Here is a 20,517-nt window from a genome sequence, read left to right on the forward strand (position 1 = left end):
TTGGGCGGACACATATATAATCACTTGCAAATTGTTTGTTCGGAAAAATACAAGAGTAACAAAATAAGAACTCACAGTTAAAACTTAAAAGATGAGAAAAGAAAAACCCAAAGAAAGAATGGACAACTAAATTTACCCTCAAAATCACAACTAAATTTTAATTTGTTTGACTATCTGAATCTTTTTGTTTATTTATTTTTGGAATGAGTGATTATTTATTGAGTGAGTTAATTAATAAAAGGATGATGAAATTATTAGTTTAAATAATTTAACACTTGTAATTTTTTAAAAGACTAATATTTAATTTTAAATTTAAATATAAAATGGGTAATGAAAGGTATTACTTTACACTTATAATAGAAAGAAATTATATATGCTTATAAAAAAGAATGTGTGAAATAAAGGAGCAAGCGGCATATACGAATGTAGTTACGAGTTGCAAAGTGAAATGGTGATTTGTTAGAGATTGAATGTGTGGGGTTATGTGCCATATGGCTAGCGGGACACAGCAACAGTATGTGCATGTTGGTTATTACTTATTAGAAAGGTCATGTCTCAGACTGAATGAGACCTTTTCGTGTTTTGCGGCAATTCACACATTTCAATTGGGAATATTGACGGTGGTGTCTGTCAACTTTATGAACCATCATCATACATTGACCTGCATCAACCAATTTTGCCTATCAGATACCAGTACTCATTAGTTATCACCTTATTCATTATAGTTAAAAAGAAATAGTTAATTTTTTTTTTTTAATATTAATAAGACTTTTAGATAATTATTTATTAGATAAAGAAAATGAATTTTGTTAATTAATATTTATAAAAATTAATATAAGAAATATTTTAAATTAATTCTTATAAAAAATACTTAAAATGTTATATATAAAAAAAAGATCGAAGGAAATATTATATATCATATACCCTCTCTGATGTCAAATATAAATAATAAAATTATTCGCATAAATATCAATTTTAAATATTTAATTTAGTATTTTTTTTAACAATATTATTCCTAACAAATTTCATTTAATTGAGCCTTTTTATTATCAATAACTCATTTTCCTTCTTAATATTGATTTTCAATGAAAATAAAAAGAAAGGTTTATTTTTTTGAACAAGATGCGTGCAGTTAAATATGATACAAATTAACTTTTTTTTAATTAATGTAAATCAATTCTTTTTTATTTATGTATGAGATTCGCAGATTATGTATAAAATAATATCCATATATTATTATTTACTTTTATTATATTACTTATTATATTTCATTTTTTTTTATATAAAATCTATTGTGCATTGTGGTACAAATAATATTTATCTCTCTATTTGTTAAAAATATCAGTAAGTTGTTAATTCAAGGGATATCTTTATTTAAATAAAGTTTTAAATATGAGTTTTGTAAATTAAAAAAATTTAAATTTTTTTAATGAAGATTAGTTAGCAATGGAATTGGTGAATATTTTACAACAATGACAAAATTATATTTGTATAAAAAAATATATTTATAATAGATGGCTCTTAACTCACCTTACACAACAATAATGAGTTTGATCTGTCAAATAGTATAATGAACTATATAACATTTATGAATATATATGAACCACGATATAAATTCAATTCATTAAATTGGATCCACCTAAAATTTACTCAGGATATCCGGACTATCTCCACTTGCACCACAAACAAGTGACAAAATTAGCACACCGCCATTAATACAAGATGTGATGATTCAATGGCTGATCATTTTCTGAACAAGCATTGACCTGGAAGCTGATGCTTTCTGCAAATTGATATTTTTGAGAAACCGTGGCTGCTTGGTGGTGTGGTGCCCATTAGCTAGGTTCGTTAAAAGAAGAAATGACATTTTTCTATCTAATAAATGTTTTAATTACTTTTTATATATATATAACTATTGTATAGAACTACTAAAATTAACAGGAAGGATTAGGATAATACGTATATAAAAAATCTTAGATTTTACACCATTCGAATATTCAATTTGTCGAATTGACTGATTAGAGACTCTTTGTGCTAGGAGGATTGTGTATCTTTCTGATCTCTAATTTTTTTAGTAAGTTGAACAGTACATGCTTTATTGGTCTCTATCCCACCGAACAACTCAAACTTTAGGTTAGTCATTGGTGTATTGAGTGAGTTCTGGTAAAACTAATCAAGGTTGTGATTCCCGTAATTCTTGCGTAGATTTAATTACGATTATAAATGCGGTTCATAGGCTCATTACACAGAGAGATCCGCGCGTATTTAGGGGGAGGATCAAAGATCCGTATCACGTATATGGATCCCATATAAATAAGGAGAAAAGGGAATGGTGAAAGTCATGCTCTTCTCATTTTTGAATGTTCTAAGTCAGGATAATAGCTAGGTTCTTTTAAGGTTCACATCACTAAAGGTTCTCTAGCTGTTATCTCCTAGAACAATTCTTTTATTTTCTAGCTATATATTTGGAAGTTACTATGCTAAGTTGACTTACCATTTTACTTTGAATTTGTTATATTCTACTCTAGTGCAACCATTCGAGAAATATATCTGCTTGAGTCGTACATATTGTCTACCTAAATTCACGTGAACACAGACCACGCAAATTACGAAACTCATACACATTTGATATAAAAGCCTACACAACTGCACTATTCATGAAAAGTTAGTCCAAGCAAATAAACACGTACATAACCAAGGCATAAGTCAAAATAATTGCCAACCCAACATGAATCCGAATACAAAAACAAAAACACTGAATACACAAAAGCAAAGCCTAAAGTCAAAGTACTAGCTAAAACAAACGAGAGGGACGTCCCTAATCATCTTCGGGTGGATCAACTAGCTTTCCATCAACAACCTCCTTGAAATACCCCACACCACTCAAATTTATTCTAGCATGCAATATCCTCACTTGAGAGAGAGCTGCTTCAAACCCTTCAACAAATTTGTTGGCAGCATCAACCTTCGTAGCATGCACGCGACCTTTGGACTATGCTAGCTCTCCCTTCAATGACTTAGTCTCGGCCTCGAATATTTGGGTTGATTAAAAATCTTTTTCCTTAGCCATCTTCAATGCATCTACCTTAGTTAATAACTGCTTCTCAACTTCTTAAAGTTTGTTCTTTTCCTTTTCAAGGGCTCGACGCTTTTCTAGAAGCTTATCTCTCTTAGAAGTCACCCATTTCAGATCGGCTATATTGTTTCTATGTGCTTCTTCAAGTTGGGAAAGTTTCTTGGCCTGATGCTTTATTTCTCGGGCCATCTCACGAACCTTATCCTTATTCATTATGGAAAGCACGAATAGGTCATCGGTCAGAGACTAAATTCCCTTAACCACACTTTAAACCTTTAATTTCTCCAGGCAAGCCATGTCTTCCTCAAGCAAATCAGATGATCGAATATGGGTTGAGTGGTTAAACTTGGCATCCCAAAAGGACTTTTCTTGCCATGCTTTAGAGCCACGATCAACTGGATCCCAGTCATCACCCATTCTCGCGGAAATGGTCCGCTCAATGGATTCCACCTCCACATCTTGTGGTGTTGCCTTTTCCTGAACAAGATCAACCATGTTTCTCAGCCTCTCGGCAACGCTTCTTTGAGGTATCTACACTTCCCTTGTCCTTGACAGGGTGTGAGGTATTGGGAAAAACCCAAGTCCCACATCGACTAGAGATTAGGCAATTAAATAGTATATAAGTGGAAAGCAACCCTCATCATACAAGCCGGTTTTGTAGGGTTGAGTTAGGCTTAATCCACTATTCTAAGATGGTATCAGAGCTATCCTAGATTCTTAAAAATGGGCCACCCACCATTCATTGATACATGCACCATGGGCATGAAGGGTGTATTCAAGTCCCGTCATTAAAAAAAGGGCCACCTACTATTCATTGATACATGCACCATGGGCATGAGGGGGTGTATTTCAAGTCCCGCCAATCCTAGATCATTGAAAAAAGGACCACCTACCATTTATCCACGTACCAAGCCTAATAGTGCTGGACGTGAGGGGGGTGTATTGGGAAAAACCCAAGTCCCACATCGACTAGAGATTAGGCAATTAAATAGTATATAAGTGGAAAGCAACCCTCACCATACAAGCCGGTTTTGTAGGGTTGAGTTAGGCTTAATCCACTATTCTAAGATGAGGCACCAGCACCCGAGGCTTCATCCACAGCCACTCCAGTTGAGGTCTTCAACGCAGCAACCTGTTGCTTCCAGATTTTACTCAACTCTCGATTTGACATGCTCATTATATTTGTTGCACACAAGACATATCGTTAAAGGGTTGCATGACAAAGTAAATCTGCAAGCAATGTAACTTTATAACAAGTGTTGGATAATTACCTATATAAATCCTCAATTCCCTGGGTCTAAATTCTAAGTCTAGAAACTTGGTCGTATGGAACATAGTGTTCAACTTCTCTATTTTTTCGACATCTACTCGGTCGAATTCCGATAACTCATTAGCTTGCAAGTTCCCATAAACCTTAAGCATCTTACACCAATAGTGAGGGAACCCATCAAGCAGGGTTGGGTTATGACTAGGACATCGTATTCGAAAAAAAACAATTTTTAAAGTCCTTATAAGGTGATTGGAAGAGACTTAGGATACCTCTACCAGCCACCCTACTCACAGAGACCCAACTAAGTCTCTTTTTAGGCCGATATTCAAAAAAGTAGAAAAGCTTATCTGTCTTGGGTACTATATCAAAGCCTGAACACAACACTTCAAATGCTTTAATGAATGCCCAACTGTTGGGATGGAGTTGTGTTGGGGCAACGTCCAGGGCACTCAACACGCCAGATTCACACCCCGTCAGCGGCCACCTAACCTTTAACTTAGTGATCAATGTTTCATAACAAAATGTAAATACTTTATTACTTGATTGAGGGCCAATACACACAGGTTCCTTATCTACACAGGTTCACATATGATATCTTCTTCTCTACCCTCTCGCATAAACACATGCTCCCTCCTCAAGTCATTCATATAGTCCCAACTACAGCAAATAGAATGGATTTTCAATACATCTAGCTTCACCCAAGGATACAGTTGGGCATAATCCGCAATTTCCTCCATGGTTAAAATAAATAAAGCTTCAACTTTTTTGCCAATACCTAGTGCTACCAACTAATATATAGAAGGAATGAGGCAAGAAAGGAAGTTGTACCTAGGTGGGGGATGGCGAGATCATTGGTCGGACGACACGACGGAGATCCCACTCCAAATGATAACCTTTGGATGCAAGGGTGGAAGAAATGGAGAGTAAAACTCCCGTGGTTGAAACTCCTGATATAGGCACACAAAGTTCCTATGGAAAAGCCCGCAAAAGCCAACAGTCGCGAAATAAATGAGTGTAACCCTTGGTTAAAGGAATTTGAAAAAATTAAATTAAATAAAATAGATAAATAAATAAATAATATAAATAAGTCATAATGATGACTTTGCATCAAACGTAGCGTTGTTTTAATGAGCCGTCAAACGCATTTAATGTAGGTTGCAAAACTTTTGTATTCCCAAGAGACATGATGTATGGAGGCAAGCTAGGCGTGGAAGGTGGAACTACTATCGTAATGCCTTCCAAGCCTCCATTAGGCCGAGTTGGCCAAGCATTGGCTCTTCGCATTGCTAACGCTCGAGCCAAGAGGGTTGTATACCCTCCAGATCTCCAATTTGTCGAGCAGGCCGATCAATTTCTTTACGTGTCGCTAATGCTTGAGCCAAGAGAGCTATGTACCCTCTAGATCTCCAATTTGCCGAGCTAACCAATCAATGTCTCTACATGTCGCTAACACTCGAGCCAAGAGGGCTGTGTACTCTCGGGATCTCCAATTTTTTGAGCTGATCGATCAATGTCTCTATGTGTCGCTAACGCTCGAGCCAAGAGGGCTGTGTACCTTCCGGATCTCCAATTTGCCGAGTTGACCGATCAGGGACTCTTCATTTCGTTAATGCATAAGCCAGGAGGGTTGTGTACCCTCCTGGTCTCCAATTTGCCGAGAAGGTTGAATAGTACATACCTTCCTAGTCCCCATCCGACCAAACAACCCGAACTTTTGGCTAGTCATCGGTGTATTGACGAGTGAGTTCCGGTAAAACTAATCAAGGTTGTGATTTCCGTGATTTTTGCGTAGATTTAATTACGATTATAAATGTGGTTCATAGGCTCATTACAGAGAGAGATCCGCACGCATTTAAGGGGATGAGGATCAAAGAGTCGTATCACATATATGGGTCCCATATAAATAAGGAGAAAAGGGACTGGTGAAAGTCAGACTGTTCTCATTCTTGAATGTTCTAGGTCAGGACTGTCGCAACCCGAAGATTTTTGATCTTGCGACCTATGGTTTAGACATCCTTTTGAAAATATCATCAATTAAGGAATGCCCGGATACCAGACTAATCCTTAATTAATGGTTTTGAAAATAGGTTCATGGAGTCGCCACCAATGTTTTACTCAAAACATTGGAAAAAGAAAAGGTTTCTAAAAGTCCAATAATGGCCTTGATAACCAGAATTGGGTTCGGGGGTCGGTTACGTGTAGGGAATGTATTAAACACCCCTACAACGCCCTAAATCTGTACCCTATGATGAAGATAACGTAAAAAGAATTAATAGTTTAAATATTAATCTCCTTTATTAATGATTATTTACATGAAAATTAAATTACACGATAAACCCTAAGATATCTACATGATTGCGTTTATTATAGAAATATATGAAATAAAATAGGAGAAAGATAGAACAAGAGATTGATGAGTAATACCTCGTAGCATGCTTTATTAGATCTTCAACTATGGAGATTTTAGGTGCTTTGCGGTAACCTTTCACACTACAATATGCCTCACAAAACTCAAGAAATACAATAGGAGAGAGAGAGAAAATTTTCGAGCTCTAAGGAGTCTTGGATGAAATTTTATGGCCCTAAGAAGTGTGCCCGAGGCAACTATTTATAGGCATCAGAATGGGTCAGAACGGCCCGTTCCGGAATCGGAATGACCCGTTCTAGATCCGAACGTTGTGTGTTAATCACGCACCTGGGAACGGTCCGTTCTGAACTGAGAACGGCCTGTTCTAGAGTTGAGATTAACACTATATTCCCTTGCTTAGAACGACCCATTCCAAACTAGGTTTTTAGGCCTTTTTAATAGTTTGGAACGGCCCGTTCTGGTTTAGGAACGACCCATTCTAGACCAAGTTTTTTTATGCCTTTTGATTGGTTTGGAACGGCCCATTCTGGTCTGGAACGACCTGTTCCAACCAAGAGTCTTTAAGCCTTTTAGGTGGCTCAAAATGGCCCGTTCCAATTTAGGAACGACTCGTTCCAGATTTGGAAACGTCCCGTTTCGGTTTTGGAACAGCCCGTTCTGGGCCACTAAAATTAGTTGTTTTGGACTTTCGGCCCTCTGATGTCCTGTCTTGTTATTTTCCTGCTTTGGGAGTTCCATTCCTTAATAATAGACGTCCATTTCTTTATTTATATATCCCTAGACATAATTGGGCGTCTACAAGGACGACGGCTAAGTTTTTTTAGGGTTCACATCTTTGTTCTCTATCGTGCATTTTTTTTTTACAAGATACTATGGTGCATTTTATAACAATGATCTATAATCTAGTGTATTAAATTTAATGCATGTAGCAAGTAGCCTATTTATATTACATTTGCTGCCTCCATTTTAATTGGTTTTGTTTCTTATTTTTGGTTAAAAATCAACACGCGATTAAATAATTTGTTAAAAATATTCGTTCTCTTTAATGCTAATTATTTTAATTTGTTAATGCGTTATTTTTAAATACGAAATGAGACATCAAAGGAATAAGTGAATAAGTGAGAAAAAAAAGTGGGAGGAAAGAAATTAAAGAGGAGAGAAATGTGTTCTTTCTCTTGGTTTTCAATGTAATACTTTTTTTTCACCCAAATTACATTAATCTTCTTCTCTGTTTGGAATAAGAAGTAAAAGGGGAGAGAGAGAAGAGAGAAGAGGGTAGAGAGAAAATGAAAAGCAAGAAAGTAAGATGATTTTTCGATTGTTTGGTTTTTGAAAAATATTGAAATGAAAAGTAAGTGAAGAAATTGACTCAAGTTTTCTCTTTATAAAAAAATTTACTCGTGCTAAGGGCATTTATTTATTTTTCTATTTATCAAAATTCCTGTACATACTTCTCTAACTTTTATTATTACACCCATCCTAGTGGTATTGTTAAGGGTATTTATAATTGCACTTTGCACATATTCATGGATATAATTTTGTCACGGTATAAAATAACACTAGTGTTTCTCTCTTTTTGCCCATAATGACACAAATTACATTTAGTAGTGAGCTCCACAAAAAAAAAAAGTTTTTCTTTCCTTCTTGTTGATGTTGAGTAAAAGGGTTAGGCTTTAAACTTTCATTTTTTTCTATTAAATTTAATAAGGTTTGTAGATAATTATTGTTATACCATTTGTCTCGCAATCTTTTTTCTCAAGTGTTTGTAAATTGTAATGTATGAGCTTGTTTGGATATCGTCTAGAATTAGTTTTGAGAGTTTCCTTATGTAAGTAAGTAGTTTTATTTTAATAAAAAAGTTCTCAAAATGATCTTGTACAGATCTTTTACATTCTTTAAGGCAGCTAGAAAATCTTCATATATTTCAAGTACAAGATCTTTTTCCAAAATTTTAGAATTAAGCAATTTAATATATAGTAATTATATCTTATTAATAATGTCAAAAAATTTATTTGAGTAAATTTTTTTATTGTCACATTCTCCATTATTATTTGTAATTTAAATTTCCTCATTAAATTTAACACTTGTATGCTCCATGATCTTTTATCTCAAACATAATCTTCTTTCGATCAATTCCAAATCGCTTTTCAAAAGGAGATAGAGAAAATAAGACTAAGCAAGTATACTTTAAGAAAGAAAGGCAATTCATGATTATTCATTACTAGGGGTGGGTATGCGGACCGGTCCGGCCCGTTTAAGGCCCGGTCCGCAAAGTTTGCATTTTTAACGGGCCGGATAAATCTGGTCCGCGAAATAAATGGATTTAAATCTTCAAGTCCGTATCCGGCCCGTGAAGCCCGCGGATAAACGGATAAGTCCGCGGGCCCAATTAAATCTGAATTGTTTAAATGAATATTGACTCAGATTTTAAATTTCTTTTCTTTTATTTAACCTATGAAAACATGAGGAAAAAAAAACATATAAAATGATATAAATATATTTCTAATAATAACATCAAACATTGTAAATAATAAATCAAAGTCTTAAATAACAAAGTTTACACATTCTAAATTTCTAATAGAAATATTTAAGTCTCAATGCCTTTAAAATTTAAAGTCCAAGCATACCAACTATTAACCAAATATTAAAGCCTTACTACCTTAAAACTTTAAAAGTCTTAATACACAACCAAACAAATATAAAACATTTGTAAGTCCAAGTACATCAAAGTCTAAATACCTTAAAACATCAAAGTCTTAATTAATATCTTAAAAACAAACATAAAATATTTGTAAGTCCAATTACATCTATCAAATATAATCAAGCATATTCAATAATAAAATTTGAGTCCACATTTAAACGAGTAATCCGCGGGCTCGCGGATTAAATCCGCAAAATCCGCGGACTAAACGGGCTGGGCCTAAAAAATCCGTATGATTATACAGATTTAAAAAAATGGGTCCGTTATCCGTGAAGTCCGCGGACTTACAACCGGTCCGCGGACTCAAGTCCATATACCCACCCCTATTCATTACCCTCCTCAAAGAGAAGCAGCGGTTATATAAGGAATACAAAGTTCAATTCAAGGGCTACAACTAATCCATGAAATGGACAATTATTAAAGTAGTAAATGGATCACTACAACTGTTGGGCCAATGAAACGTAATCACGCATCCATGCAGGCGTAGCTTTCATACGTGTGGGCCTTTTGTCATTCATTGGGCTAGTTGGATCACTTTTACTATTTTTTTGAGACTCATGATTCTCCTAAAGGTGGTTTATGAGACACCAACAACCAAACATATTATTGCCTTACTGATTTTTCTAACTTTCTTTGTGAATTTTTATTTGAGTCTCAACAGAATTGTTTGACAGTAGAAAAATATCATAATCATTTTTCTCAACTTCCCAAATATCTAATGCATATATGAATGAGTCCATTTTCACTTTTCACAAATCACAACATCCTCCATCAAAGATAGGATGAACAATGTATTGTTTCAGCTTCCATCTCCACATATATGTAAGAACCTTAACTCTTAATACCATGTTTTTAAAAAATAATTGGGAATATATTATATAGAGCTTATCAAACTTTTATATCTTGATTCTATATGCAGAGTTAAATTTAAATACAACACAGAATATCTTATTCTTAAAAAAAAAGAACAATTTCTAAAATAATAAAAAACAAATTGACAATATATTTTAATTTAAACAACAATCCCCCCTTCTCTCTATATATATACTTGAAAAATAAAAATTAAATTCTTAAAAATAAACTAATATATTACTTTTAAACAAAAATATTTAGACATATTCTCAATAGTAAGATTTGTTCACAAATACCAAATCAAATATCTATGATATAAGAAAATGTAAAAACATAAAACAATAAAGTTTTTGAAGTTTTTTTTTTTTTTTCGTCCCTGGAGTATTCACCGTCGATAGCAGTGACTAATCTCCTCGCGGCTACATACACAAGGAAGGATTCAAATTCCTGACTTTGTTTAAACGTGGATTAACCCAGAGGAAAATTTAATAAATTTGTATATTGCACCTATGCAAGATCATATCTCTTGGTCTTAGTAAATTTTTTTTTTTTTGGTTGCATTAGAAAAAAACTAAGGAGAAGTTAAAAGAAGCTGCAAACTAACAAAATCAATACGAGGGAAACTAGTTCCCACCACATCTGCGAAAAAAGAAAGTCTACAAAGTAGGAGGTGTTACGGTCAAAAGAACAAATGTATCATCGTATGTATCTCACAGGACGTTGGATAGATGTGGATTCAATAGGCTTCGCGAAGGCTTACACTTAGTAACTTATAAGTTTAAAATACAAAATGACACTCCCAGTAATCTAAAACCAAATAATATAAAATATCCAATTACAACTAGAACATAAGATTCATCCTAAAGTCCTTGGTTAATGGAAAATAGAAATAGGTATAGAAAAAAAAAGAGAGAGAAAAAAAAAAAAAGAATGAGAAGGGTACTTCTTGAGAGTGACTTTACCTGATGGGTTGATGAATTTCATATATATTTTAGATTTTCATGTTATAATAAAATTTGAATTTATTTTAGTAGTAACTAGTTAAGATAAATGAGCATTATAATAATATTAATTAATAAAAGGATACTTCATCTTAAGTCTTTACTCATTTAAATTTTTAAAGTCAAACCTTTAATTACAAATTAATTCAAACTTTATTCCTTATAGTCATAGAATAACATTTATCTTTATAATGTATAAAATAACAACAAGATGAATTTATGATATTTTAATAAAATTATATTATAGTTAATATTAATATGAAATTAATTAAGCTAAATAAGTTTGAGTATTTTTAATTATTTAATATCTAATATAATATAATTTACGTAAACGGAATGTATTAAAAAATATTAATCAAGTAATCGATAATGATAAACATTATAAAATAATTAAATAACATAAACTAACAACACTTTATTAATTATTTAAAATAAAAAATATCATAAATTAAATAAGTAAATGAAATTAAGAACACTTTATTAAATAAATATTCATAGATAAAACAAAATAAACAAACATAATAGTATATAAAATTTAAAAATATAAAGGTCTCCTCCTATTACCTTAGTAGAAAGATAAAATAACTTAAAGATATTTTAAAATTATATATATATATATATTTTTTTTTTTTTGCTTCCTTCTTAAAATTCTTTCTCTCCGTTCTCTCTTTCTCTCACGGTTTTCTTTCTTTGTCTTTTTCTACGTCCCACAACAGAGGCTTTCATGCCTATTTATAGTCAATCATTACCTTGGTTGCATTTCAATTAGTAGTTAAACTTATTTACATCCATTTTGTTCATTTGTAAATATACAAGTTTTTTTTATAGATAACTTGGAGTGAATTGAAGATAAAAGCTGTCGTGGTCATAAATTTGTTACTGCAACGGATAAGTCCTATTGATACTGCAGACTTATCCCTTTATTATTATTATTATTATTATTATTATTATTATTATTATTATTATTATTATTATTATTATTATTATTATTATTATTATTAATATTAAAGAGTTCTTTATTCGTGATTAACGAATGTATTATAAAAATATTTTTAGAGAGAACAATATTATTGTTCATGACCTATGGGTTAACTAGATGAGAAGCTAAATTTAATTTGACATTTTTTAAATAGAGAAATCCTCCAAAATTTCATTTTGCATGAAGTTGATTTAGATTTCATGTAATTTTTTTTATTTTTTTCTATTAATCAATATATTAAAAAAAATAGAAATACAATACAATTTTACAAGAATTTAAATAACTTTTTTTCATGTTTTCATTCGATCATATATTATAATTTATTACAAAATTATTTATTTGTATAATTATTACTTTAAAAGTTACATTTATTATTTAAAATAATTTTTAATTGATTGTATAAACTTTTCTACACTAGCAATATATAAAAAGTTAAGTTCATTTTACAAATTATTAGATGCCTTTCATCTCTCAACTATCAAATTAAGAAATTTTACAAGATTTTTAAATATAATGCAATTTAACAAGAATTTAAAAATCATACTTATTATTTAAAATAGTATAATAACTAATTGATATGTAAGATCATGACTTAATGTTACAAGTGGATCTTAAATATTCTTTATTCTTTTGATTTGTTTAATTATTTTAAGCTATGTTAAGTTGCTTCTGATAACTTGTGTAAGCTAATTAATTGCACAATTTTAGTCTTTGCACAATTTTAAATATAATTATTAATCAATTTATAATTATTCTATGTTAGTTGATGTCTTTATCTTAATTTTATATAAAATGTGGTTATCTTAATTTTAGTTAAAATATTAACTATTTTAATTATTAATTTTGGTTAAAATATTATTTCTATTTTAAAACAAATTTATCTTAATTTAAATATTTAAAAAAATAAAATAAAATTAGCCCATAAAATATATTTTAAAATTTTGATTAAAAAAACTTAAAATTAGAAATTAATCCATAAAATAGACTAATTAGTTATGCAGTAAGTTAGTTTATATAATGAACTACGATAATTTTTTAATAGTTAATTCATTAATTTTATAAAAAAAAAATTGGCTCATGAACTAGCCTTAACCCTAGGAGCTTTGTGGAATTTTTAGCCCTGTGAACTTTTTTAGTCCTAGTCCACATGGATTAGAGCTTTGGAGGCTAGATTGAGCCCATTTAACAGTAATGTTTTGCTAGCTAAATTGTACTGAACCAATAAAGCATGACAAACCAATTAATAAATTGTACTGAACAACAAAAGTTGAATAAAAACCATTTTGCTCTCACTATTGATCAACAAAAGAGTTAGAATGATTACACATGATGCTATCAGTACATATTTTTGTTTCTTTTTCTGTGTTCTTTCTATTCTATTATTCTAGCATACATATATAGGATATGTCAATGCTATTTGCATTGGGTTAAATGATATGCACCCTGTTGAACACAACTCTAGCTCAAGACTAGCTTGGCCAAAATTTGATTAATGACTCTTGAACTCAAATGAATATTTAGACCTTGTGAAACATTCCCCTTTGCTTCATTCATTAGTGGTACCCAACCCTCTATATTTGTACCTGGTAGCCCAATAAAGGTAATGTAGGAAGTTCAACCCACTTAAGACACACATGAGCCAATAAAACCTCTCTAGGTGATAGTCATTGAAGTTGGCACCATCTAGCCATGGTTTGTGGGTACTGTTTCCACTGACACTGTTTACTATAGATACAATCACTGAACTTAGGTAGTACCCCATTGCCAAAGAGGCCCAAGAAAGAGATGTGGCCAAAGATCTCATCCTTATTGGTGCTTCTGAGAAGAAAAACTCCAACAATCCAGCCAAGGTGAAAAGATCAGCAGATCCGAGGAATAAGTATTGAAAAGCAATCCATAAGAATGTGATTGGTAGTGGTTTGGTTGGATCATCAAGTAGGCCTGAGTGAGTGGCCACCCTTTTCCTTTTGATTTCAACAAGAGCAGCCACTGCCATGGCAATTATGGAAAGTACTAATCCAAATCCAATCCTTTGGAGGTGAGTGATGCCCATTTCTGATTTGGTCACTTTCCTAGAGTAGGGTATGATAATGTGGTCATAAATTGGTGCTAGGATCATGATGAACACCACTGGGAAAATGGGTAATGAAGATGGTGGCACCTTTAGGGAACCAAGCTTAGTGTTCATAGTAGCAGCTTGTTCAACAGAGAATGTGGACAATTGAGCTAGGCAACAGTTAAGAATGATGGTACAAGCAAATATGGGCAGTACTTTCAGTACTACGTTGACATCTTCTACTTCTTGTACAGTGCATTCTAGTGATGAATACCTTGGCTTGTTTGTAACTGCTTTATTAAGAAATTTGAGTTGCCTTGTTGGTGTTTCAGTTGTTGTGCTATCTTTTACAGTTTCTTGATTTAACTCTATTCTACCAAAGTGTGAATTAGAAGGGCTTGAAGCCATATTCACAACAGCACTGCTTGTATTTTTGTAGGTGCAACTGTTCAGTAAAGTAGCAATAAGAACCTGCACAAATTTAAAATAAGAATCACAAACCATACTAAACTAGTTCAAAGATAGATAAAAGACAATATTGGAGGGAAAAAAAGAAATATGATGTTATCTTATAAACTAGAATCTTGTTTGAATAAAACATAAAATCTGTTTGAATATAAATTTATAAGTATTTTTATAGTTTATTTATTAAAAAATATTTTTTATTTTCAAAGTTCTCAAAAGTGCTTCTACCTTATATTCAAAAAGGCTTATATACATAAAACTTACAAAAGAAAAAAAATAAGAGTAAAATGAATTTAACTTCTCGCATAATTTAAATCAACTTCTACGTTTAATTTTGTTAAAGGTTATTTTCATTTAAACTTTCAATAAGGACTTGATATGACTTAAGGACTAATTTTAAAAGTTGTTATATTCTTCTTTTATAAGTGACTTAAAATAACTTAAAGTAGAGGTTAGTGTAATGTAAGATTGTAAGTTACCTTTAAAATGGTGGTAAGTGGACTTCCTGAAGGGATCTTGTTCTTGTAAGTAGCTGAACCAGCCAAGAAAACTGGGATAGATACAAATATGCTAATGGTAGATATTGCAAAACCCCATTGCCACCCTTTGTTGTCTTCAATCCACACTACAAAAGTCACTGCAATAAGGGCACCACATGATAGGCAGAAGACAAAGTAGTTGAAGAAGGTTGATCTTTGCTTCCTTCCGGATGGTGTGGCTTCATCAAATTGCTCACCACCATGTGCTGGCAAAGACCCTTTTATTCCTCCAACCCCTAGAGCCACCAAATAGAGGCCAGCAAATAACATTGCTGCTTTGCCACCATTAACTTCTTGACACGAGGTATCTTGGTCACACATCGGTGGCTTTAATGAAGAATCACGAGCTTGTATAGTTAGTACAATCAGACCCTGCACATAAAAAAATCATATTCTTTAGCCATGCATGTCACACTTCTGCAATATAACAATGCAAAACAAAAGTAAAATAATGTGTCGACCCTTTTTGATTTAGTTTCTACATGCAACACCTCTTATAAAATCTATGTTCATAGTACAATTCAAAAGAAGGATTTTTTGATCTATTCCTCGCCAACGAAGACAATCCTATTTGAATCAAAATATACATATTTTGAGATAGAAGTAAGGAACTAAGTGCTTTAAAAAAAATGTAATTTTTTTATATAAGGATGACATTGGTATCAAGATGACTAATTTTTGTTAGAAAACTTGATTACCACTTTTAATAGGGTCTCTCCTTTAACTAAGACTATCTTTAGTAGGATTTCCTCTTTTAACTAATTTTTTTTTTATCTACAAAAATTCAAATCCAAGACTTTGTTTAAGAAAACTAAGACAAGTACCATTCCAATTAATGTTTTATTGATAATATAAAACTAATCTCAATTATAAGTTTTACTAAGCCCAGTAAAAGACGTTAGTCACGTTAAATGATTTCTCCATTACCAACTATTGAAGCTAATTCAATTCTAAAGGCCATTGTTATCCGTTTTGGGCCATTGTTCAGGAACGGGCTTTTACAGCTGGCCCAAAATGGGGCAGCACCCGACCCACCATGTCCAAAGTTTGTTCCAACAGATGGGCCCAATTTGATGTAGAACACCACTAAAAGCTGCAAGAAAATATCAACTTGTGGGTACCACTACCAAATGTTGGATTTTGAATGCACATGGGCATTGCGTTGATCGCATTAGTGACACCTACCCATCTTTTCCCCTGTTTTTGGTCTAAGAAGGAAAACCAAATCAACCAATAAAATATCACAAATTTCGCCAGCGGATATCCTTTTGGCTTTGGACACTACACAATTACTCATCATCATAAGTGTGCCTACCCTAGCTTAGCTTCCTCGAATATTTGACCAATAAAGAATGCTATAGTACTACACACAAAAGGGTTTAACATAAGACAAGGTTCTAGGCCACGTGTCTATGACCCCTTCCCTACCCTCAGTGTCTGGACCCTGCACGGACAAGGACTTGTGATAATCCACTATTAACATTTAGTTATCAAATGTCACTTTGATATGTTGGCGTTTTAATAAGTACTAGTTATATGGTGGTCATAATGGATCACCAAAATGACAACCACACACGTGGTTCACAAACTTTCTTTGCTAAACTATATGTGTGCTAACTAAACTTGCCATATATGTGCCCTTTAAAACTTCTAGAATGTGTGGATTTTAGAAAATAAAACCTTCTAGAATAAAACAATGACATTAAGACAAGGAGTACTCATTATGAAAATCTTTTACCACAAAGATTACAAGGAACATGCGATGCTAAAGGTAGCAATGGCACTTAGCTAAGCTTAATACATGATATATCAATTACCAATGAAAAAAATGTTGAATCTATTATTTGTACTAGTAATATCGTTTAATACTCGTGTCATACCCCTTACTATGCATCATTTTTTTTTTCTTTCTAAGGAATTTGTTGACGAAATCGAGCTCTGAGCTGTTGAGCACATGTCACAAATTCGTGTTATCATTCACTTTATTATTAAGGAGTAGTGTTCTCAAATAACAGCGTGAAGTACTTTACTATAATTTTACTTTTACAATAATAAATTCCTTCTCTATCATTTTGTGCATTGAAATTTGTAATTGTGTGTTAAAATTTGTAAAAGTACTTTTTTAACTTCAACCCAATCATATTCTTAAATAATTTCAACTCAATTGTTATCATCATGATTTAATGTATATTTAAATGGTTAATTTTTCCTTGAAAGTTAATGAGCGTTGACTTAATACTACTTTTCTTTTTATATTTCCCTATTTTTAAAGACATTTCTATTTATCTGTCTGTTATAAATTAAAAAAAACATTAATTATTACTAGTATCTTTTTTAGTTACATCCTTGTCTCTATCTATCTTTTTAAATAATTTACATAATTGGAGTATTATAAATGATAGACTAACAACAGTGGAATTAAAAATTTAATTAAAAAAATATGCTAATTACATTATATATATATATGTGTATTATCTTGTTTAATAGATTAGTAAATAGAAATTAATGAAGATTTCAACCCAAAAAAAAGAGAAGAAAAGAAGTAAAAAAAATCAGGTTTAACAAATCAGTGAAAGAAAAGTTAGAATATTAATTTTATGGCTAAATAGTAATAGAGTAAAAAGTTACAACTGTGGTTAGTAAATCATTTAAAAATAATTAATAAACGAGGAAGAGGTTTACCGTTTACACTTTATATAGTACCTACTAGAGTAAACGATGAGCATAACACGTAATATTACGGGCGAGATTTGAGGAGCCAAAACGACAAAAGTTGATGCACTTATAAACAAAGGGGTCCTAGGCACTTGAGGAAATTAAATACGTTGCATGAAAATAATACGTGGGTCCCCTTGCATTTAAAAAATTAAAGATATGCTAACAAGTCTTTTATAGATACTTTTTCAACAATTAAAAAAGGCTTAATACATCCAAACTTTTATTTTTAATTTAATAATTATGTAGAATAAAACACTCTCTAACCTTTATAATAAATTAAGCACAATATATTATGTATATAAGACCAAAAATGAATCATATTATATATAGAAAGACAAAATCTCCTCCCATCAACATATTTTATCTCCTCCACTCCATTATGCAAAAGGATAAAGTCGTCGGACACTAACAGCCATATTATGTGCCCTTCCCATTTAAATAATGATGTTGTTAGATGATGACCACAAGATCAATTATATAATTATGTGCATCATGCTTATGAATTACTTTTTTTTTCTTTCTTTCTCTCAGCTACTCTATTTCAATTCCCCGGCCACCACTAAGATTGCGAGTTCAAGGTTATATATATAACATACACCTGTATACACATATTTTACAATATTTTTGCGATAAAACTAGAATAGATCGATATAAATTATAAACCTATGTAAATGATTATCTTTTTTTCAAGCTCCCCCATTTTGTGCCCCAAATTAATATATATATATATATATATATATATATATATATATATATATATATATATATATATATATATATATATTCTTGACTTGGTCTCAATGTTGACTTGTATCTGAGTGGGCATTCATGCAATTCATATCTCATAAGGCTATTTTGTTAACCAAGTGGGAGAGGGAATGCAGCAAAAAGAAAGGGAATCCAGGGTTGGATAAGTGTTCTTAATACCATTCACATTTTTCTTTTCGATTCTTCGATGAGGATTTTAATTTGTTGCACCATTTGATTCAACCATACCCTGCAAGTTGCAAAAGCTTTGCAACTGACTCTTATTCTAGTAAACACGTCACATCCTATTCCCGGACACGTGTTTCTTGAGTCACCCAGAAAAAAAAAATTAAACACCTCCAGTTATTTTTTTGTCTAAATTTTCTCCTATTACTATATCATATGTTCTCTTAAAAAATAAAAAATAAAAAATAAAAAATCCGATTTTCCTTTTTTCTCCCATCCAATCCCAGCAACACAACATAGAAAAGGAAGAAAAAAATAAGTGCAAAAGCTAGCAGTTTAAATAGAAAATGAGTTAACTTAGTAGGGAGGTTTGAGTGAGTGAGAGAAAGTCACAACTCACAACTCACAACTCACAACTCACAAACACAAACACACACAAAGCATAATAAAGTGACATCACATGTAGCAAAGGGTGATGAGGAAGAGTGTAATGTACCAGGAACTCGATAAGTGCACTTATGAGGTAGACACGATAAGTGGTGAAAAAGGCATCAGATAAGAAACCACCGAGGAGAGCAAGAAGAAAAGCTGTTCCCATGAAATTGGTGACATTGTTAGCAGATTTCGAAGGAGACATATGCATATACTGCTTCAGGTACAAAACCAAGTTGCTCGCATTCGCCAAAAACGCTAGATTCTCCAATATCTCCGCCACTGCACAACAACACAAAACAAAACCAAACAACCTCGGAATCAGTACTAATGAATTGTCTCGTGTCTTATTTTTGTGACATAATTTATTTTTCATAAACATTTGTATGATGAAATAACTTTTATATGCACGTAGCCAAGCCTAGCTTAAGATGCCCCCAATAAATGTGTGTGTGAAAAATGAATTTTTTTTGGGTGAAAGGAAAAAGAAAAGATTTTGAGACAGACCCAGAACAAAGGAGGCTGCAAGCATGCCTCCATGGCGTCCTCTGAGAGCAGGTTTGTTCCTCCAGTTCACATACCCTTCCCATGTGCTAACCTGGGGAGCTTCTACTTCCTGCAAATTTTTTATCTAGTACTGTGTCATATACTCATATTAATGCAACACAACATATTTGTGAGAGTAATTAAAAAGGGAGAGAGAAAGAGAAGGAAGATCAATCCAACCCACCATGGTGGTTTAATTGCTTAATCTGGATCTGAGTAAGGGAGAAAAGAGTGATGAGTGTGTGGGATTTATAGGGAGCTAGGAAGGGTCCAAGATGGGCATAATGGTCATCACGCACCACCATTAACTTGATATTGACTTTAATCCTTCTTTTCACATTCATTTTTCTTTTATTCCTTGCTAGCTAAATGTGCTTTGCATTTGTTTATTATAATATTTTTTAATCTTGGATTTTAAATCACGTATTATAACGTGACGTCATTATCGTAGGTAATCTCATACTTACCTAGTACAATATTTAAATAGATTAATTTACGTGTGAATACGCTAATACGTTTTGTATTATGTTTAAAAATATTATTTTACATTTAATATAAAGTATATATATATAGGTCATGAG

At 32.2% G+C, this 20,517-nt stretch overlaps 1 protein-coding gene across 1 annotated transcript; it reads right to left on the reverse strand.

Moving 5' to 3' along the window:
- Positions 1-13,514: 13,514 nt before the first annotated feature.
- LOC109801166 (protein NRT1/ PTR FAMILY 4.6) lies at positions 13,515-20,266 on the reverse strand. The gene is made up of 5 exons (XM_020362171.2): positions 20,121-20,266; positions 19,898-20,006; positions 19,455-19,672; positions 15,248-15,679; positions 13,515-14,774 (listed from the first exon to the last, which is right to left on the reverse strand). Exons 1-5 carry the CDS (start codon positions 20,121-20,123, stop codon positions 13,794-13,796), a joined length of 1,743 nt encoding a protein of 580 aa, XP_020217760.1. The 5' UTR covers positions 20,124-20,266; the 3' UTR covers positions 13,515-13,793.
- Positions 20,267-20,517: the final 251 nt, after the last annotated feature.

The sequence above is a fragment of the Cajanus cajan genome, chromosome 11, assembly GCF_000230855.2.
Source record: "Cajanus cajan strain Asha chromosome 11, NIPB_CcT2T_4, whole genome shotgun sequence".
In the NCBI taxonomy this organism is placed as follows: domain Eukaryota; kingdom Viridiplantae; phylum Streptophyta; class Magnoliopsida; order Fabales; family Fabaceae; genus Cajanus; species Cajanus cajan.

What these genes read in the sequence shown, in the direction of transcription:
- LOC109801166 (XM_020362171.2), bottom strand. An exon ending in TGCAGCCTCCTTTGTTCTGG is followed by an intron (nt 19,673 to 19,897) that starts GTCTGTCTCAAA and finishes GTTGTTGTGCAG; the next exon opens with TGGCGGAGATATTGGAGAAT. An exon ending in GTGCACTTATCGAGTTCCTG is followed by an intron (nt 15,680 to 19,454) that starts GTACATTACACT and finishes TTTTATGTGCAG; the next exon opens with GGTCTGATTGTACTAACTAT.